This window comes from Silurus aristotelis (assembly GCF_946808225.1).
Source record: "Silurus aristotelis genome assembly, chromosome: 9".
Classification (NCBI taxonomy): Eukaryota; Metazoa; Chordata; class Actinopteri; order Siluriformes; family Siluridae; genus Silurus; species Silurus aristotelis.
The window spans coordinates 1,113,683-1,137,336 of NC_139582.1; the positions used below are offsets into that span (position 1 = coordinate 1,113,683).

The 23,654-nt window shown below is 40.0% G+C and overlaps 3 protein-coding genes across 6 annotated transcripts in view; 2 read left to right on the plus strand and 1 right to left on the minus strand.

The window, feature by feature from the left end:
* apba2b (amyloid beta (A4) precursor protein-binding, family A, member 2b) overlaps window positions 1-9,745 on the plus strand; it is a 128,312-nt gene extending 118,567 nt beyond the window's left edge. For all 4 annotated transcript variants that reach the window (XM_083550105.1, XM_083550107.1, XM_083550106.1 and 1 more), the window contains 3 exons: window positions 4,835-4,954; window positions 5,344-5,484; window positions 6,861-9,745. In XM_083550105.1, the coding sequence (XP_083406231.1) occupies window positions 4,835-4,954; window positions 5,344-5,484; window positions 6,861-6,932 (333 nt within the window). In that variant the 3' untranslated portion in view covers window positions 6,933-9,745. The remainder of the gene's footprint in view (window positions 1-4,834; window positions 4,955-5,343; window positions 5,485-6,860) is intronic.
* A 2,898-nt stretch (window positions 9,746-12,643) lies between these two features.
* sord (sorbitol dehydrogenase) lies at window positions 12,644-20,554 on the minus strand. Its single transcript, XM_083550134.1, has 9 exons — window positions 20,420-20,554; window positions 20,291-20,324; window positions 18,308-18,472; window positions 17,903-18,062; window positions 17,670-17,788; window positions 15,509-15,574; window positions 15,236-15,414; window positions 14,931-15,052; window positions 12,644-13,000 (listed from the first exon to the last, which is right to left on the minus strand). The coding sequence occupies exons 1-9, from the start codon at window positions 20,471-20,473 to the stop codon at window positions 12,835-12,837; spliced, it is 1,065 nt and encodes a 354-aa protein (XP_083406260.1). The 5' UTR covers window positions 20,474-20,554; the 3' UTR covers window positions 12,644-12,834.
* A 1,325-nt stretch (window positions 20,555-21,879) lies between these two features.
* LOC310731585 (uncharacterized protein) overlaps window positions 21,880-23,654 on the plus strand; it is a gene marked incomplete at its 3' end in the record, with an annotated part of 3,063 nt that continues 1,288 nt past the window's right edge. The window contains exons 1-3 of the mRNA XM_083551241.1: window positions 21,880-22,132; window positions 22,406-22,826; window positions 23,399-23,538. Of these exons, the coding sequence (XP_083407367.1) occupies window positions 21,971-22,132; window positions 22,406-22,826; window positions 23,399-23,538 (723 nt within the window). The 5' untranslated portion in view covers window positions 21,880-21,970. The remainder of the gene's footprint in view (window positions 22,133-22,405; window positions 22,827-23,398; window positions 23,539-23,654) is intronic.

A 23,654-nucleotide genomic window follows, 5' to 3' on the forward strand; every position in this document is an offset into this window, starting at 1 on the left:
CTACACTACACTTCACTTCACTACACTACACTACACTACACTTCACTACACTACACTACACTACACTTTACTACACTTCACTACACTACACTACACTTTACTACACTACACTACATTACACTACACTACACTACACTACACTACACTACACTACACTACACTACAGTACACTTCACTACACTACACTACACTTCACTACACTACACTTCACTACACTTCACTACACTACACTACACTACACTACACTACACTACACTACACTACACTACAGTACACTACACTTCACTACACTACACTTCACTACACTTCACTACACTACACTTCACTACACTACACTACACTACACTACACTACACTACACTACAGTACACTTCACTACACTACACTACACTTCACTACACTACACTTCACTACACTTCACTACACTACACTACACTACACTTCACTACACTACACTTCACTACACTACACTACACTACACTTCACTAAACTACACTACACTACACTTCACTACACTACACTACACTACACTACACTTTACTACACTACACTACATTACACTACACTTCACTACACTACACTACACTTCACTACACTACACTACACTTCACTTCACTACACTTCACTACACTACACTTCACTACACTACACTACACTTCACTACACTACACTTCACTTCACTACACTACACTTCACTACACTACACTACACTTCACTACACTACACTACACTACACTACACTTCACTACACTACACTACACTTCACTACACTACACTTCACTACACTTCACTACACTACACTTCACTACACTTCACTACACTACACTACACTTCACTACACTACACTACACTACACTACAGTACACTTCAGTACACTACAGTACACTTCACTACACTACACTACACTTCACTACACTACACTACACTTCACTACACTTCACTACACAACACTTCACTACACTACACTACACTTCACTACACTACACTACACTTCACTACACTACACTACACTACACTTCACTACACTACACTACACTACACTTCACTACACTACACTACACTTCACTACACTACACTTCACTACACTACACTACACTTCACTTCACTACACTTCACTACACTACACTTCACTACACTACACTACACTTCACTACACTACACTTCACTTCACTACACTACACTTCACTACACTTCACTACACTACACTACACTTCACTACACTACACTACACTTCACTACACTACACTACACTTCACTACACTTCACTACACTACACTTCACTACACTACACTACACTACACTTCACTACACTACACTTCACTACACTTCACTACACTACACTACACTTCACTACACTTCACTACACAACACTACACTACACTTCACTACACTACACTTCACTAGACTTCACTACACTACACTACACTACACTACACTACAGTACACTTCAGTACACTACAGTACACTTCACTACACTACACTTCACTACACTACACTACACTACACTACACTACACTACACTTCACTACACTTCACTACACAACACTACACTACACTTCACTACACTACACTACACTACACTTCACTACACTACACTTCACTACACTACACTACACTACACTACACTTCACTACACTACACTTCACTACACTACACTTCACTACACTACACTACACTTCACTTCACTACACTTCACTACACTACACTTCACTACACTACACTTCACTACACTACACTTCACTTCACTACACTACACTACACTACACTTCACTACACTACACTACACTACACTTTACTACACTTCACTACACTACACTTCACTACACTACACTACACTTCACTACACTACACTACACTACACTGCACTTCACTACACTACACTACACTTCACTACACTACACTTCACTACACTACACTACACTACACTTCACTACACTACACTTCACTACACTACACTACACTTCACTACACTACACTTCACTACACTACACTACACTACACTACACTTCACTACACTTCACTACACTACACTACACTTCAGTACACTACACTTCACTACACTTCACTACACTACACTACACTACACTTCACTACACTACACTACACTACACTTCACTACACTTCACTACACTTCACTACACTACACTACACTTCACTACACTACACTACACTACACTTCACTACACTACACTTCACTACACTACACTTCACTACACTTCACTACACTACACTTCACTACACTACACTACACTAGACTTCACTACACTACACTTCACTACACTACACTACACTACACTTCACTACACTACACTACACTACACTACACTTCACTACACTACACTTCACTACACTTCACTACACTACACTTCACTACACTACACTACACTTTACTACACTTCACTACACTTCACTACACTACACTTCACTACACTACACTACACTTCACTACACTACATCACACTACACTACACTTCACTACACTACACTACACTACACTACACTTCACTACACTACACTTCACTACACTACACTACACTTCACTACACTACACTTCACTACACTACACTACACTTCACTTCACTACACTACACTACACTACACTACACTTCACTACACTACACTTCACTACACTACACTTCACTACACTACACTACACTACACTACACTACACTTCACTTCACTACACTACACTTCACTACACTACACTACACTTCACTACACTTCACTACACTACACTACACTACACTACACTTCACTACACTTCACTACACTACACTGCACTTCACTACACTTTACTACACTACACTACACTACACTACACTTCACTACACTACACTACACTTCACTACACTTCACTACACTACACTACACTACACTTCACTACACTACACTACACTTCACTACACTTCACTACACTACACTTCACTACACTACACTTCACTACACTTCACTACACTACACTTCACTACACTTCACTACACTACACTACACTACACTACACTACACTACACTACAGTACACTTCACTACACTACACTACACTTCACTACACTACACTTCACTACACTTCACTACACTACACTACACTACACTACACTTCACTACACTACACTTCACTACACTACACTACACTACACTTCACTAAACTACACTACACTACACTTCACTACACTACACTACACTACACTACACTTTACTACACTACACTACACTACATTACACTACACTTCACTACACTACACTACACTTCACTACACTACACTACACTTCACTTCACTACACTTCACTACACTACACTTCACTACACTACACTACACTTCACTACACTACACTTCACTTCACTACACTACACTACACTTCACTACACTACACTACACTTCACTACACTACACTACACTACACTTCACTACACTACACTACACTTCACTACACTACACTTCACTACACTTCACTACACTACACTTCACTACACTTCACTACACTACACTACACTTCACTACACTACACTACACTACACTACAGTACACTTCAGTACACTACAGTACACTTCACTACACTACACTACACTTCACTACACTACACTACACTACACTTCACTACACTTCACTACACAACACTTCACTACACTACACTACACTTCACTACACTACACTACACTTCACTACACTACACTACACTACACTTCACTACACTACACTACACTACACTTCACTACACTACACTACACTTCACTACACTACACTACACTTCACTTCACTACACTTCACTACACTACACTTCACTACACTACACTACACTTCACTACACTACACTTCACTTCACTACACTACACTTCACTACACTTCACTACACTACACTTCACTACACTACACTACACTTCACTACACTACACTACACTTCACTACACTTCACTACACTACACTTCACTACACTACACTACACTACACTACACTTCACTACACTACACTTCACTACACTTCACTACACTACACTACACTTCACTACACTTCACTACACTACACTACACTTCACTACACTACACTACACTACACTTCACTACACTACACTTCACTACACTACACTACACTACACTACACTTCACTTCACTACATCACACTACACTTCACTTCACTACACTACACTACACTACACTTCACTACACTACACTTCACTACACTTCACTACACTACACTACACTTCACTACACTACACTACACTACACTTCACTACACTTCACTACACTACACTACACTTCACTACACTTCACTACACTACACTACACTACACTACACTTCACTACACTACACTACACTTCACTACACTACACTACACTACACTACACTACACTACACTTCACTACACTTCACTACACTACACTTCACTACACTACACTTCACTTCACTACATCACACTACACTACACTTCACTACACTACACTACACTACACTTCACTACACTACACTACACTACACTACACTACACTACATTTACATGTATAACAATTGGCAGAAGCTCTTATCAGTGTGACTTACATGTGTCTTATTCATAAAACTATGTAGTGGAGTGGTTAAGGGCCCTGCTCAGGGGCCCAGGAGTGGCAGCTTGGTGATGCTCGGATTTTACTCACAACCTACTAAATCAAAGTCCAATAAATACCAACACTAATATTAGATATTATACAATAAGACATTGTCCTGAGTGCACTAACAGCTCTAACTCTATTAACTCCAGTCAGTGTAATGCATGTCCTGTACAGTACAGAACAGTGTTATAAATGCTGAAACCTGCAGTTAAGCTCGACTTCCTCTTAACCTGTAATGTCTTTGACTTCTCAGGGTCTGAAAAACCAGATGCAGGTGAAACTAAACATTGTGAGCTGCCCTCCTGTGACCACAGTCCTCATCAAAAGACCTGACCTCAAATACCAGCTGGGATTTAGCGTGCAGAACGGCATTGTGGGTAGCCTTCAAACAACCAGGAGTCACTATGCTAATGTTCCAGGGTTCATCCAGATGTTTCTACACAGATTAACAAATACTTTAGCACTTATTAGAAGAATTGTATTCAGACTTCATTTATAATTATGCTTTATTAATATTATTATTATTATTATTATTATTATTATTATTATTATTATTATTATCATTACTATTATTATTATTATTATTATTATTATTATTATTATTACTATACTTTTATATATTATTGCTAAAGCCAAATGCAAATACGTCTGCAGGTGCTAACACTAGTGTTTATTTCTCTGTGTGTGTGTGTGTGTGTGTGTGTGTGTGTGTGTGTGTGTGTGTGTGTGTGTGTGTGTGTGTGTGTGTGTGTGTGTGTGTAGATATGTAGTCTGATGCGTGGAGGTATAGCTGAGCGAGGAGGAGTCCGGGTCGGCCATCGGATCATCGAGATAAACGGCCAAAGTGTGGTGGCCACTGCCCATGAGAAGATTGTCCAAGCGTTGTCCAACTCTGTGGGTGAGGTGAGGACAACCTTCAGACTCACAGCTCTACAGTGTGTTATAGCTGCTGTAGCTTCAATTTCATTAGAAAGAACCTCTAGATATATAAACGTATCTCCTGGTCAGTGTGAATACTGGATTGTAATTGGCTGGAAGGAGATCCAGAGTGTGTTCAATAGCTAATGACTTTACTGAGCACCATGGAAGGACTTTTACATGTGGTGGAACTTATATGGTGAATCTTTTTAATGAATCGCTAAAGGCAGAAGATGAATTTGATCAACTAAGAAGAAAAAGTTTAAATAAGAACCAGAAGGAAAAACAGCACCAGGAGTTCATTTCAACAGCTTCAGTATTAGTAGAGACGTGAACCACATCATTTTCTCACTCTCACAGTCTCTTGTTCTCTTATTGAAACTCATGTAAATAAGTGTCATCTCGTGGGGTTTCTTTGTGTGTGATTTGGTGCAGAGGAAATCTACTGTAGGTCCGTATACAGGGTGGTGCAGGTAAACCGGACATTTTGGAACTAGTAGTTGGCGATCTTGAGGGTTTGGAATCAGTGCGAGTTCGATTTCAACCCCTCCAAAACTTTCTGTTTCCCTGCGCCGACCTGAACAACAAATCCTTAAATTGATCCATTTAGTTCGTTTCATTCTGCAAACATCAATACCAGCTTTATCTCCTCAATACCTGCTGTTGGATCTCTGATGATCTCAGATGTTGAGCTATTTTATGAGTTGCTCACTTTATGAGTTAAGTCTGATTCCACTTAAGGTTTCTTTCTCATAACATCTAAGGGAGTTTTTCCTTCACCACAGTCACCATGGTGCTCATCAGGGATAAAGACACACATTTGAGACAATGTCTGTTGTGAAAAGAGCAATAGAAATAAACTTCACTTGACTTGGATACCGGGAAGTGACCATGATAAAGTGATAATCCTTCTACCATTACTATGCTCTCCACTTCACCTCAGAACGTTCTTCACCTCCACATCATGCACTAACGTCCTGTAGCACCTCACACGTCGTTGTCCCACAGTGTGGTTAAATTCCCAAATCTGGTGATGGTGTGCTTCATTTTTCTATGGATCATGGTGGAAATGACAAGCTCTGCTTTCTTGGAAGGAGAGACAGATGCTGGATTATCCCGGCTTTAATATATCAGCTTGTTATTAAACATATTGTAATCATTGCTTGTGGTTGTATCCAAAAATAATCCACACCACCTCGGAGAGATGAATTTTACTTATCACGGGTCGATCCTTACTGAGGAACCGAACACATCTGAACTCCGAGTTAATCACAGATGTGTTGAAATGTAAAATCCATCATAACGACTGATCATTTACGATTGTCTTATTGTGATCATCTTCGTTTTTCTCCTCTGAACAGATCCATATGAAGACGATGCCAGCAGCCATGTTCAGGCTCCTGACTGGCCAAGAGACTCCCATGTACATCTGACCGAACGAATGACATCTGTGGGATATTCAAGACTTTCAAAGGCCACACCTCCGTCTAAAGATCTCTGTCTTTTGTCCGATCATCTCTCTTCTTTTTCTCCTCAGATAACTGTTTTTTTTTCTAACCCCGATATAGGGTACGTCACCCATTTTCCAATGATTCTATGGATTTTATTCGTAACGCGTCAGACTGACCCGACGCGCCGTTTTTTTCTTTTTTCTTTTCCTTATATGCAAATAAAAAGGGGGGAGCTCGTGTATATTTATTTCCGCTTCCCCTTTCACTTACTTCGTTGTATTTATTTTGAATTCTCGACAAAGCGTCTTGCTCCTGTCTGTGAACTTTGTTGGAAAGTCGTGCTGTAAAATGTTTCTTCATTCCATCGAATACTATAGGAAAAGAAAAGCCAAGGGTGTGAAAGTCCACCCGCGTAAAACACAAGAACACACGGTGACTGGATCTGGATTTGGGAAATTGATTTGAGTGGCGAAGACAAAAAAAAAACCTTCAGCTACACAGCTTTTTATAGTAAACTCCTGGGAGGAATGTGAGCTTCCTGATCTGTCTGCAAACACAAGCAAAGTCGTATCCGTTCATTCCTTAAGCATTATTCTGTGGTACAAAACAAGCTTTCATTTCCCCTCTAGCAGACGCTGTAAAGCCGTGTATAAATCTTACATTACATTTTTAGTCTAACACATGAATAAAAATCGCAAAACCATCAGTTATCAATGCAATTTTAAGCAACAAAAATGTGTGGAAGCACAGTGTGAGCAGAATTCACCAACCTGTACCCAAACCTAAGCTCTGACTCTGCGGTTGATGTTCTGGGTTACTGATTAGAAGGTTGGGGGTTCGAGCCCGAGCACCACACAGCTGCCACTGTTGGGCCCTTGAGTGTGGCCCTTAACCCTTTCTGCTCCAGGTGGCACCGTATCATTGCTGACCCTGCACTCTAACTCCAGTTTCCTAACAAGCTACGATACGCAAAGAAAGAATTTCACTGAAAACCTCCTTGTTTCTTTCTTTCTTTCTCTTGATCATTTGGCATTGCAGGCATTAGCATTAGCGTCTCTCATTGCTGGAGCCAGGCTGATGTTTTGTGGTTTGTTTGTTTATGTTTCTTTGCACACCTACTGCGTTAGCTGAAGTATCAGCAGTACCAACAGATTAGCATACTTATGTGTAGTCCAGTGCAGAAATGACAGCATGCATGTCTGCCACTCGTAGCATTCGCTAGAGGAAAAAGCACATCCTCATCGATAACAAACGACACTAGTGTGAATCTCATATGCTTCTAGTGTAGAACCACCGAGAGACACGTGCACGTTCCTTTTGTTTCTATGCAACAAACTCAGTAATGGAACGCTATGAAGATTCATTTTGACCAAAACAATCTATAAATGTCCAGAACTTTATTTTCATTAAAAAAATCCTCATGTGTGAGTCTGGAGGGTGAAGGAGTCTGATCACATCTTCACTCCTGTTCTCCATCTTACACAAGTTCTTCTGGTTCCGTCCCATTTGGACTCCACAGAACTTTCTTCCACTCATTCACTGTCACATTCCAGTTTGTTGAATGGAAACTGAAGGAACACGCATGTCTTAAAAATCAGAAAAGACGCCATAACACACATTTCTTACTTGAGTTGCATTTGAATAAAAATGGGACAAATTGCAGTTCAACTTACTTTAAAAAACTGTGCAGCCGCTTGGATTTTTTGAAAATCAGACCCTTATTAAGGGTGAATGTGGATTTGATTGGATGTGTGTTTACATGAACATATCGAGGGCAATATCTGATCATGTGTATATAGAGGCATCACTTCAGCTAGTGGATGGTCAGCTGATTTTCAGTGTTCTAAAGTTCATCTTGGCATCTTCGCCTTAGGATTTAGGAGCAACGTCTTCGCTACCATGAACATCCCGATAAGCAAATAATAACCTCCATCGCTTGAGATATTAATGGATACACCTAACCTCAACACAATATGGCACAATAAAAACGCCTGGTTTTTTACTTCAGTACAATAAATTTCCCAAGAATAAATCTTCAGGAGTCCAGAGTTGGGAAGAATAACAGAACTGAACTGTACATACAAAGCGACTCTTTACACGAGGGAACTTTTTTATATTCTGATTCATCATGAAATAAATACATCTAATTAAATGGTCATTTTTATTTGGTGGGCATTAACTTGTGTTGTTTTTGTTTAGTTTTTTTTATAACGTCAGTGCACAACTTTTTTGTAACCCAAAAATCCCGCCAAATTCTATTCTAATGATAATAATAATAATAATAATAATAATAATAATAATAATAATAATAATAATAATAATAAAACATCACCATCCTGTAAATGACTTTCTATGGGAAACGCATCTACACTGTATCATATCTGGAAGTTTATTTTCAACGTGTTTTATGTCCACGTTTGTGCGTCGCTCGGCAAAAAAGAAACTCCTCCGAGTTGTGAATGTAAACGTGTTGTCGATAGTGCATCCATTACCTGCGCAGTATTAGAATGTGTGTACATACAACACACACATTGTTTAGTAAAAAAATAAAGAAGTGTCCAGGTTAGGAGGGCACTTACTCTGTAAACTCTCTCCCCATGTTGTGTCAGGCTTCTGCCTTGAGGAGAGGAAATAAATCCACACTGTGATCAGAAGCCTTGCAGCAGAGTACGCTTCGGGGGAATTGTGATTGAAATAAAAAGGAAACTCACAAAAGACGAATAGTTACCTGTTTTGCATGCAGCATAAATGTCAAAATGGCCAAAAAAACAACAATAAAGTGTAATATAAGCCCATGCTGGACTCTTGTGCGTTTGTGCAGTAGATACTTCTTTCTCATAACCAGAGATGAAAATGCCATTAAACTGTATGAACTGCATCACTGTAGATTAGATTTCTCAATTAATTTATCTACACACTGACCATGAGCTTCTTTCTGAACATCCCATTCCATGTTTATTCTCCATTTGCTCTTAGAATAAGCTCCACTCTTCTGGGAAGATGTTTCCCTTAGATGTTGTGTTCATTCAGCTATAAGGGTGTGAGTAAAGTCAAATGTTGATGTAGGTGAGGTGAGAAGCATTCAGTGTTCCACAGCTCAATAGCAGGAGATCTTCCACACCAACCCATGCATCTTCATGGAGCAGGCTTTCTGCACAGGGGTTGCATTGTCATGCTGGAACAGGTTTGGATTTCCAAGATCTAATGAAGGAAAAATGTCATGCTTCTTCACCCAAAGACGTCTTATACAATCAAATGTATTGCTTTAATAATAATCTGGAAGCATTTCGAAAAATAACCTCAGTCCAGTTTCTTTTCCATACTGCACAATTCACAGACGTCTCTCCGAGAAGATCATTCGACTGATTACCTGACTGTCTTCCTGCAGGCTCCAGAGGCCTCTTCAGATAAGTGCAAGACGTTCTCATAACAGTGTGCAGAGCTGAACCCTAATCGCATCGGTAGCCATGGCAACCTGTTCTTATCTCGCCAAAATGAAACCCGTACTAATAAACTGCAAACTGTACAGTAATCTCTAAACTCTGAATAAAACTCCACAGCACTCGTTTATTTTATACCATTAATATCAGATCAATTAGTGCAGTGATATTTTATTTGTTTATTTATTAGATAAAGTGATTCTAGTTATACTCTTAAACCTTCCAAAACAATATATTTCTCTCAATCTACTACCACTGATCCCTCCATCCTTTACCACTGCACCCCTGATCCCTCCATCCTCTACCACTGCACCACTGATCTCTTCATCCTCTACCACTTCACCAATGATTCCTCCATCCTTTACCACTGATCCCTCCTTCCTTTACCACTGCATCGCTGATCCCTCCATCCTCTACCACTGCACCGCTGATCTCTTCATCCTCTACCACTTCACCACTGATTCCTTCATCCTTTACCCCTGATCCCTCCATCCTCTACCACTGCACCACTGATCCCTCCATCCTCTACCACTGCACCGCTGATCCCTCCATCCTTTACCACTGCACCACTGATCCCTCCATCCTCTACCACTGCACCGCTGATCCCTCCATCCTTTACCCCTGATCCCTCCATCCTCTACCACTGCACCACTGATCCCTCCATCCTCTACCACTGCACCGCTGATCCCTCCATCCTCTACCACTGCACCGCTGATCCCTCCATCCTCTACCACTGCACCACTGATCCCTCCATCCTCTACCACTTCACCACTGATTCCTTCATCCTTTACCCCTGATCCCTCCATCCTCTACCACTGCACCACTGATCCCTCCATCCTCTACCACTGCATCGCTGATCCCTCCATCCTCTACCACTGCACCACTGATCTCTTCATCCTCTACCACTTCACCACTGATTCCTCCATCCTTTACCACTGATCCCTCCATCCTCTACCACTGCAACACTGATCTCTTCATCCTCTACCACTGCACCACTGATCCCTCCATCCTTTACCACTGATCCCTCTATCCTCTACCACTGCACCGCTGATCCCTCCATCCTCTACCACTGCACCACTGATCTCTTCATCCTCTACCACTGCACCACTGATCCCTCCATCCTTTACCACTGATCCCTCTATCCTCTACCACTGCACCGCTGATCCCTCCATCCTCTACCACTGCACCACTTATCTCTTCATCCTCTACCACTGCACCACTGATCCCTCCATCCTTTACCACTGATCCCTCTATCCTCTACCACTGCACCGCTGATCCCTCCATCCTCTACCACTTCACCACTGATTCCTCCATCCTTTACCACTGATCTCTCCATCCTCTACCACTGCATCACTGATCCCTCCATCCTCTACCACTGCACCACTGATCTCTTCATCCTCTACCACTTCACCACTGATTCCTCCATCCTTTACCACTGATCCCTTCATCCTCTACCACTGCACCGCTGATCCCTCCATCCTCTACCACTGCACCACTGATCTCTTCATCCTCTACCACTGCACCACTGATCCCTCCATCCTCTACCACTGATCCCTCCATCCTCTACCACTGATCCCTCCATCCTCTACCAATGCACCGCTGATCCCTCCATTCTCTACCACTGATCCCTCCATCCTCTACCACCGATCCCTCCATCCTCTACCAATGCACCGCTGATCTCTTTATCCTTTATCACTGCATCACTTATCTCTTAATCCCTTACCACTGCTAAACTCATTCCTTCATCATCTACTTTACCAAACCCCCCTTCATCCTTCTATTCTCTACCACTGCTCCACTCATCCCTCTCTCCAAGGTCACTAGCAGTTTTCACACAACCTCTTACATTAAAACTTAAACGTGTGTAAACAATTATTAAATTATTAGTTTTAGACGAATAATATTCTTAATCTATGACCAGGAACATGAACCCGTAACAGAATAGAATTTACTGATAAACTTCAGCGCACTACTGTAATTGGTTTTGGATAAACAGGTGAGACTTAAATGCTATAAATGTAAATGCATTCATGCGAACTATAAAACCTCAATACCAGACATGACATTGTTCATTAATAAAGGACACTTTGTGAACCACTGAGTCACGTGATCATCCATTCCTCTGGTATGTAGAGTACCGTTACCCCCTGGTGGTTTACTTACAACATACAACAGCACAACATACAACAGCTGGCAAAAAGTTTGGTGTTGCCTTCGTTTTTTTTTTTTTTTATATATATAAAAATAAAAAGGTCGATTTTGCAGTTGTTTATTGAAATGCAGCCAAACGTTACTGAGACATATGATTATAAAAATGAATTTGTTTACAATCTTACAGCCTTTAAAGTGTGTTTTATACATTTATAAAATACATGAATGTTTATTTTATGGATTAAAAATGACTGACTGCTTGTTGAGATCATGTGAGCACTGAGTAAAGCTCCTTATGGGTTCTGGTCATTTTGGTCACATTTCAGCATGACTTTGATCCCGATGCCCTGTCTGGTCGTCTCGAACGCCTGCACGGCTTGCTCCAGGGGGAAGCGGTGTGTGACCAGCGGCTTGACGTTCACACGCTTGGAGGCCAGCATTGATATAGCCACAGGCCACCTGAACATGAAACACGACACACAGTTGTAGAAAAGTGTGTTATGTAAGATTTGGGGTAGAATGTGTAAAAACTGGAAGAGATTTTAATCAGCTTTGAAAGAATTTTTTTGGGCTTTTCTGGGAGAAGGAGATCCTCAGTATGTGTACTGTATGTGTGTGAGTGTTTATAATATGGTGGCCAGGGAGGGAAGTTACATCAGATTTTTCTATTAACAGTTATTAAGCTATTTCATTGAACCGTTTATGAACAAATGGTATTTTTCTCACATTAGCTATAAATGCTACTTACATGGTCTGTGAAAAGTTCGGAAACACAGTGTTTTTTATGGTTTCTGAGAGACACGTGCAATTTCCTTTTGTTTCTAAGCAACAAACTTAGTAATGTAACGCTCTAAAGATCCATTTGACCATCTATACATGTCCAGAACTTTACTCTCATTGAAAAATCTGCATGTGTGAGTGTGGGGGTGAGGGAGTCTGATCACATCTTCTCTTCTGTTCTCCAGCTTACACAAGTTCATCTGGTAGAGACACAAATCTGCCATTTGGACTAATTCCAGTGTTTTTTGCCTTTTAATGCATGTTTCTCAAAAAAAATGTTTTTCCACATTTCCGACAGGCACTGGTCTAATGAAAATTAAAAAGTAAACCTTGTGCTCTTTGGGTAAGCAGGAATAGTGCAAACATACATCATTTTCATTTTGTAAAAAACTAAATCTTCTTCTTCTTCTTTCAGCTTCTCCAACTAGGGGGCGCCAAAGCAGATCATCGTTCTCCATCCCCCCCTGTCCTCTACATCTGCCTCTTTCACACCAACTACCTGCATGTCTTCCTTCACCACATCCATAAACATCCACCTTGGTCTTCCTCTTTTCCTCCTTCCTGGTGGCTCCATCCTCAGCATTCTCCTACTGATATACCCCATGTCCCTCCTCTGCACATGTCCAAACCATCTCAATCTCACCTCCCTCACCTTGTCTCCAAAACGTCCTACATGTGCTGTCCCTCTAATAAACTCATTTCTAATCCTGTCCATCGTCTTCACTCCCAACGAACATCTCAACATCTTCAGCTCTGCTACCTCCAGCTCCACCTCCTGTCTTTTACTCAATGCCACTGTCTCTAATCCATACAACATCTCAGGTCTCACCACAGTCCTATAAACTTTCCCTTTCACTCTCACAGATCCTCTTCTATCACAAATCACTCCTGCTATCACTCTTCTCCACCCACTCCACCCTGCCTGCACTCTTTTCTTCACTTCTCTAACACACTCTCCATTACTCTGCACTGTTGACCCCAGGTACCTAAACTCCTCCACCTTCTCCAGCTCTTCTCCCTGCAACCGCACCCCTCCACTGCCCTCCCTCTCATTCACACACATGTACTCTGTCTTACTCCTACTGACTTTCATTCCCCTTCTCTCCAGCGTGTACCTCCACCTCTCCAGGCTCTTCTCCACCTGCTCTCTACTCTCACCACAAATCACAATATCATCCACAAACATTATAGTCCACGAAGACTTCCGTCCGCCCTCGACCTTCAAACTGTCCATCACCACTGCAAACAGAAAAGGGCTCAGGGCAGATCCTTGATGCTGTCCAACCTCCACCTTGAACCAGTCTGTTGTTCCAACTGCAAACTTCACTGCAGTCACACTGTCCTTATACATGTCCTGCACCACCCTCACATACTTCTCTGACACGCCTGACTTCCTCATACAATACCACAACTCCTCTCTCCACCCTGTCGTACGCTTTCTCCAAATCCACAAACACACAATCAACTCCTTCTGTCCTTGTGAAAAAACTAAATAATGAATGGAAAATATTTGTTGCACTGGATGTCCCTGATTTCTAGCATGATTTTAGTATAAGAAGCTGCTTCATGGTCCTTCATGGCTGTTTATGTTGTTCACAGTTAAACTCACGTGTTGCAGTAGCGGAACACGCCTCGGATGTCCACTTCTTTGAGAGCAGCGGTAATGAGAGGCACGGTGGCCATGTCAGCACCGAGTCCAACCAAAACAACTACACCTCCAGAGCGAGTAGCCTGTACACACAAACACACTGTTAGACACACACTTCCTCTCTTAAAATTATGTCCTTGGATTTTTTCTTCTCCGTCATACAGAACTGGAGATGTCTGAACTCAGACCTTCCTTCCATCCAATCACAATTCAGCACAATTCACACTGCCCAGGAGCCAGTAATTGTTCTGATGTATATTACTCACGTAGATTGCGGTTTGGATGCAGCTCTCGACCCCTGTACACTCGATGGTGACGTGAGGCATGCCCCCCAGCAGGCCGTCCACACGCTTGGCCATTTCCTGTGGTGTATCCTCTTTCTTAACGGGAAGAACAAAGTCAGCACCCAACTCTTGAGCTTTGGCCAGTCGATCAGCAGAAAGGTCTGATGGTACATGAACATGTGAAAAAATATATAGCGTTAGGATGTTTCACATTTCTGCTATTAAAAACCTTTTATCCTTCAACATAAGCCTTACCGCTTATAACCACTTGAGAGGCTCCCATGGACTTCGCCACCAAAAGAGTGACAAGGCCAATCGGTCCTACAGGAGACAGAACATCTGAGGCTTTAACTACTCAATTCGTATTAGTGATATGACACGTGTGTGTGGGGGAAATATTCAAGTTATTACATATTAAATTGCATCTTAAATAAAGCACTGAAGCATCTTTAACAGTAATTGAAGACGTTTTAGCTCACTGGTTTAAGATGTTGAACTTCTGTTCAAAAGGTTATAAGTTCAAATCCCAGCGCTCCCAATCTTATGCTCCAGCGGTACTTAAACATGCTTTCGTGGTGCCCCTTCCCCAACAATTGTTTCTCTTTCTTCTTTCCTGATTCGCCTTATTCATGCTGGCGCCCTACTTCAGGATGGAGACCATTTTGTGTGAGGATGGTTTCACATAAACAGCCTGAACATTTATGAAGTTGCTAAACAAACTTAAGAAAGATGAATATGGATTTGGACTGTAATTAATATCAACAGTTTACTACAATGGGCTCACGACCACAGTTTGCATGAACAGAGCTGCATTTCAGCACCAGACACTGAACAGCACCTTAACAATGATGGATCTATAATAAATGGACATTCGGGGTTGAGGATGAGGTTCGGGGTTGAGGATGAGGTTCCGTTTTGTGTTTAGTTCCTTTCAAAGTTTCTTTCGCATTCCATCTCAGGTAGTTTTTTTCTTCACTACAGTCACCACTGGCTCACTCATTAGGGACAAACTTACACACTAAACGTATACATTTTATAATCTCTTTATCTCTACACAAAGTGCAATATAAATTCAATTGGGTTTCACTGTTGGGCCCTTGTGCAAGGCCCTTATCCCTTTACTGCTCAGGTGTATAAAATTGAGGTGCCTGCCAAACACCTTAATTGTATAAATGTATTGTAATGTAAGCTTCTCAAGGTTCTAAAATACGAGGGATATACAGTAGCAGTAAGCATTAATTAATCTTCATTTAAAACATATATAATACTAGTTAGAGGTCAACCAGTTCATCGTTTTTGCCAATCAATCAGCACCTATAATTGATGGATGAAACTATAGGCTATAATCCATGCCGTATTTCCCCGCTTCTAGTCTGCTGTCATTACAAGAGCGGCCTCTAGAGGCGAATCACTGACGCCACATGCTGCTCGTTTTTACATGCTGGATTGTCCGCTGCACGGAGAGCGCTATATTATATTTACTATTTAAAATGTAATAATATTTAATATATTCATATTTATTTTATTCAGCACATTTTCATGATTTAGTACTGTTTTTTTGTAATAAAGTTCATTACTATTATACAGTATGGACCAAAAGTTTGGACACACCTTCTCATTCAAAGAGTTTTCTTTATTTTCATGACTATGAAAATTGTAGATTCACACTGAAGGCATCAAAACTATGAATGAACACATGTGGAATTATATATGGAATTATATACATAACAAAAAAGTGTGAAACAACTGAAAAATGTCATATTGTAGGTTCTTCAAAGTAGCCACCTTTTGCTTTGATTACTGCTTTGCACACTCTTGGCATTCTCTTGATGAGCTTCAAGAGGTAGTCACCTGAAATGGTCTTCCAACAGTCTTGAAGGAGTTCCCTGAGAGATGCTTGGCACTTGTTGGCCCTTTTGCCTTCACTCTGCGGTCCAGCTCACCCCTAAACCATCTCGATTGGGTTCAGGTCCGGTGACTGTGGAGGCCAGGTCATCTGGCGCAGCACCCCATCACTCTCCTTCTTGGTCAAATAGCCCTTGATGCCTACAGTGTGACTCTACAATTTTCATAGTCATGAAAATAAAGAAAACTCTTTGAATGAGAAGGTGTGTCCAAACTTTTGGTCTGTACTGTAGATTTGTATTTTTTTTATCTAGTATTCGTTAAAAAACTATCGGCCGATTAATTGGTCATCAGCGAGTTTGATCGAACCTCGCTATCAGTATCGCTATAAAAATCCACTATCGGTCGACCACTAATAATACAACCAGTGCTAATATTTATAAGAAGAAGTTGTCGTCTTGTGCTATCTGCAGTATTTTTTGCTCACATTCTACAAAACACATAATGCCATCAGGTGTTGTAGATGTAAGAGTGAAACCAGTGCAGGCTCTCAGCAGACCGGGGTATTAACCTGCTCCACAGATCAACACTGTGCTGCCCAGGGTCACTCCGCCTCGTCTGCAGGCGTGAATCCCCACTGAGAGCGGCTCAACCAGAGCTCCTTCCTCATAACTCACATTATCGGGAAGCCTGCGAACAGAAATGGAGATGGAAATGGACCCGAGGAGCTCACAAATACAAAAGCCACAGCCTTTATTTGTGTGCTATAGCTGAATCTGGTGCGTGCAGTTTGAGGAAACGGACTTGTAGCAGAAGTTGGCGTTATGTGTGTAGTATCTGCAGAGGTTCCCGTCGTCCGGCGGTGTGGCGCAGAAGAACACGGTGGGTGACAGGTTGTAACGGCCGGATTTAAAAAACTCATCCATTTCTCTGGGAACTCCTGGTTCGATCGCCACCCTGTCACCTAAATAAGATTCCAAAGTGTTTTATCAAAGAGCTGAACAATTTATCATTTATTAATTATTAACACCATATTAAACTTTACGAACACCGCTGATGCTGCATTATTCAGTCTGAGATCTAAACGTTTATGGGTGTGATATCACCTGAACATATCAGACACACTACATAATGTCATCATGAAACCAATACGCATGAATCATTTCGGCCTGCAGGTGAATCCTGAATCAGGCTTTTCTGCAGCCAAACCTGGTTTCAGGTGAGTGACTGAAGATCCCACTTTGACCACTCGTCCTGAAGCTTCGTGGCCCAGGACCATCGGCTTCCGTACCACATAGTCCCCGATCCGTCCGTTCTGCCAGTAGTGCACATCGGAGCCGCAGATCCCCACCGAGTGCATCTGAAGTAAAACCTCTGAAAGTTCAAACAACACACAAAAATCTGCAGTCAATGCTTTTACTTTTTGGAGTTTTCTTTTTGATCATACTGTATGTTTATATAAATATGAAGCAAGAGAACCATTCCTGTAGATCAGTGGTGGACGAAGTGGACAAACCATGCAGGAGATCCATTCAGTAAAACATTACTGTAAGTGTCCCTTTAAACTTTCACTTTAGTTAAAAGGTACATTTGCCTTGAAATAAACTTAAGCATCAAAGTAGTGATTTATTATGACTATAATGTTCCTATTATAATTTTTTTTCACTTAATAAACTCAGTTTCTGTGTAAAGACTCGAATGTGACTCTCAGCACACTGATCTATTAATAGAATGATATTAATGACTCAAACACTGATTGATTATTATAATGATCATGAACCCAAAACCTTCTTTTCAAATACGTCAGAAAAATGGTGTAAATGAGGTGAGAATGAGTGTGTGGTGGTGAGTTCGAGTCTGGAGTTTCTTCATCATTTATTCCTCTCTAAATGTTCTGCTTGATGTTGAACTGATGCTGAACTGTATGTTGGTGATCAGTAGATGCACCGAGCGCCGATCAGAACACGTGTAAAACAGAGCGTGCGCTCGATCCTGATTGGTGACTCGCTGCGTGTTTCACCAGTTACGCTTTTATCCTCATTAATTAAAAAGAACGACTGATTTCAGTAAAGTAAAATATTTGACTTTGAAATGTAGTGAAGTTACAGTAAAAATCTCTCAAATGGAAACACTTCAGTAAAATACAGACACGTGAAAAATCCACTTAATTACAGCAACAAATTACATTTACTTCATTACTGTTCACCGCTGCTGCAGCTACTCATCACTGATAAACACTAACAGCTGTGTGTGTATGCTACAGGTCCACTTCCTGTTTTCATTTTGCTGTACAGAAATTGACACATAAGTACTGAAGGCTTAGTCTCGTCCAACCAATACAACCATGTTGTACACTGTGTATTAGCATGTATTATTAATGTAACTCGTAATAATAATAATAATAATATATATTGCACCTTCTCTGAGTTTGAAGACACTTTACAGTGTAGAACAATACTAAAACAAGAGCCAGCGCAGTTGCACGCATTTATATTTTATGGCATTTTGGCATACGCCCTTATCAAGTGTGATTTACAAACGAGTATTTAATGGTTAAAGGCCCTGCTCAAGGGCCCCTGCAGTGGAACCTTCGTGGTGCTGTGACTGAAACTTATGACCTTCTGAACCAATGACCACTGAACGACCACCTCTTGCATGCAGCAGTTACATTAATGTGCACAAAAATCAAGTTCATAACAACGAAAAAACACACACACACACACATCATCTAATACGTAATAAAAGCATGGAACTAACCAAATGTTGTTCCTACAGCATGGTTCCTTCAGAGGATATAATAAAATAGCTGCTGAATTGTGAGGGGTGTACTAACTTTCGTGAGAAACTGTACAAATAAACGGATAAAAATGGCACAATGTGACACTGAATGTGGTACATTTCAGGGTTCATTGTAGATTATTTGATGTTTGATTCCTCACTTATTTTTTTATCAATGACTGATCATCATTCCAACATTATAGTAAATTCTGCACTAAACCACCCCAAACTAGCAGCTGCTCGTGTTCATGCAGTTATACAGAACATATTATAGAGTATCAGAAAGAGTCACCAGGCTACTCAGAAAAACCAGAACATCTCTGCAAGTCAGCACTCAAAGGGGCAAAGGGCATTAAACACAGATCCTGCATGTGCAATGTGGATTTTTCACGTGCATTGGTGTTTTGATCGTACCATCAGCTCTAGGTTCTGGTATTGGACGTTGTTCCTGCAAATGACATTAATATTAACATTAATTAAGCGGCCAAAAAATAAACTGGTTATATTTTTATCATAGTTTAGATTGAAACGAATAAATCATACCAGCCTCAGATCTCCTTTAGTGTGCAAGACCAGGGAAAGGTTGTCCTTCTCCATGTTCTCCTTCCTCTTACTTGATATGTTTCCTGAAAAGTTGTTTAATAAACATGCAGCGGACTTTACCCTATATTGTACTAATGTTTTCTTAAGTCCAGCCCCCTTCACTCTGATTGGCTGACCTTTTCCGCCTCTCAGCCGTGATTGGTTACTGCCACGTGTCTGTTTTGCACAACAACACGACATTGAGGAAGCAGGAGACTTTTTCAACTCAAAAAACTCAAATATTTTCTCTGTTTCTGTCTGTTTTCTCATTATTTTCTCAGTTTATGTTTTTTTTGTTCTTGCGACCGCACGTGATTTACACACTGATCGTTTTCACAGCCATATTTTTAAAGATCCCGCCCCCTCTTCACTGGGATTGGCTGAAAGATCTGCGCAACGTATTATATAAAAAAAAAAGTACCATAAAATTCAAATAATCATTATTTCATAATTCAGGTTATTTTACAAACATTTAAAATCCATATTGTATATTTTAACCGCTTTCATTAATGTAGGACAAACTTATATATATATATATATATATATATATATATATACTTTTTCTTCAATTTATTAAACCTTCAAATAACAGGCTTCTCATCATTCTACTGTTAAACACATTTAACTGTTAATCCAACCAGCATATCATAAACACAAAAACAACAACAACAACAACAACAACAACAACAACAATAATAATAATCATAATCATAATAATAATGAATACATTTAATAAAATAAATAAAGGCAAAAAAAATGCCAAAACATGTTAAACAAATTATAAATCCAAATATTATCAATCCAAGAATGTTGCAGAAGTTTAGGGTTTTAAAACATACTTTTTTTAAATAGTTTTTTTTTTTTAAGAATTAAAATACATTTCTTTAATCATCTTAGGTGCCTCAAAAAGGAGAAACTAACAAATCTATATTTGTGGATATATAATTTTTTTTTTTTTGCATAAATACAATGTAAGACAAACATCCGTATCCGTAACACTGTATCCGTTTGAACGCTTCCGGTTATGCCACTGGCCAATCACAGCTCTCGAAGCAGACGCGAGTAGCCAATGAGAGTACAGATTTAGCCGAATGAGGCGGAAAAACACCACCGCATTTTAGTTAATTTCTATGATTATATTATATTTATAAAAGGGTGTGTCATATCTCGGTCATGACGTTACAAACGAGCAAAAATATTTGGACTGCTTGCTCTTTTAATAGCTAAAAAAATAACAATAATAATTATGTATACCACGTGACACAATGCCACACATTTTTACACGGTCATAACTTTATATTTTAATATAATGATGTAAGTTTATATAAGATTTAATAAAAAGTAAAGCCAAAAGTTAATAAAAATAAAAAAACTTTTTTGAGAACAGCCCTAAAGAATAAAAAAGAAACCGGAAATTGCCTAGACTGTAACCATGGTAACGCCACGCGCCCTGTCGCACTTGTGCTGCAGGTCCACTTTGATGTTAATTTATTGATTCATTAATGAAAGCAGATGGATTTAGATCAAATTCTTGAAGAATGTCACAGGAAGAAATGGGAGTCGCTGAATCTCAGTCACCGCGGATTAGTTTTAGTGCCAGGACGCGTTTCAGAGCTAAAAACATTAAAGAAATTATTCCTGAACGACAACCGACTTATTTTACCCCCGGAGGAGGTAAGAAGGGTCGTGTAGGGTATATAACTGATAACTGATAACTGATATACAACTGGCACTGTATTTATCTATATTTCATGATTATGCCATTAAATAAAGCATTAATGATAATATATAATAATTATAATTATACTGCATTTGATGTTGCATTGGTTCTTTGTTGCTTAAAAACATTTTGGATTAAATTTTTATTAAATTTTTTCCCTAAAACATTTAATAAATGAAAGAAAAAAAAGAAATATTGTCTTCCTGTACCATCCTCAACTTTTACAGATTGTGCACCTTGACCATCTTGAAGAACTCATCCTGGATCAAAACCAGTTGACTCTTCTTCCCAAAAACATCAGCTCCCTGAAACACCTGACCTACCTGGCTGTAACCCACAACCCTCTCTCCATCCTCCCTGAAGCTTTGGGAGATCTCCGAGAACTCCGAGAGCTCTGGGCCTCGAACTGCGGCCTGGTTTCTGTCCCATCGTCCGTAGGCAAACTGGACAAGCTGCAAAAGCTCAGTCTGAGTAACAACTCCATCACGACTTTACCACCGCAGTTTGGGAGCCTCAGAAGTCTGCAGTGGTTGAACTTGGCTGATAATAAAATCGAAGATGTTCCAGAAGATTGGAAAAACTTACAGTCGCTGGTCTTCATTAATTTGAATAAGAACAACTTTGAAAAGATTCCAAAGACTCTCACAGGTCAGTTGAACATCTGCTGTAGACACGGTTTCCAAATTAAACCAGTTTATCATAAAAAAATACATATAAATTTATTATTATTAATAGTAGTATTATCCGCCTTAACATAATGTAAATCTATAAAAGTATTAGTATTCATCATTATTATTATTAGTATTAGTATCCTCCTCCTCCTCCTCCTCCTCCTCCTCATCATCATCATCATCATCATCATCATCATCATTATTATTATTATTAGTATTATTATTATTATCAGTCGTATCCTCCTCATCATCATCATCATCATCATCATCATCATCATTATTATTATTAGTATTATTATTATTATCAGTCGTATCCTCCTCATCATCAATACCAATAGTTCTAGAATGTATTATTCAGTATTGATCATTATTATTACTCGTCGTGGTGGTGTACTCATCATCAATAGTTCTAGCAGCAGTATCATCATCATCATCATTATTATAGTAGTAGTAAATGAATAAATCTTTCTGTTCTCTTGTACATTTATGCAAATAAATCACAAGCCCATTGCTCTATTTATTCACTTTAATCTTCAATGTCTTTTCCAGAAATACCAAATCTTCAAGTTCTTCTAATGAACTTCAACAGTATCACCGCATTGGAGGACGATTTCATCCTGAGTTTCAGCAAACTAATAAAACTTGATCTCAGGCAAAATCCATTAAAACTCAGACCACAACACTGGAAGGTCAGAACAGATCTTGTGGTTTAAAGTGACACCAGAGAGACAGAATTTGCTTTTTTTTTTACATCAATGTGACTATCATTCTATTCTCTCTCTCTCTCTCTCTCTCTCTCTCTCTC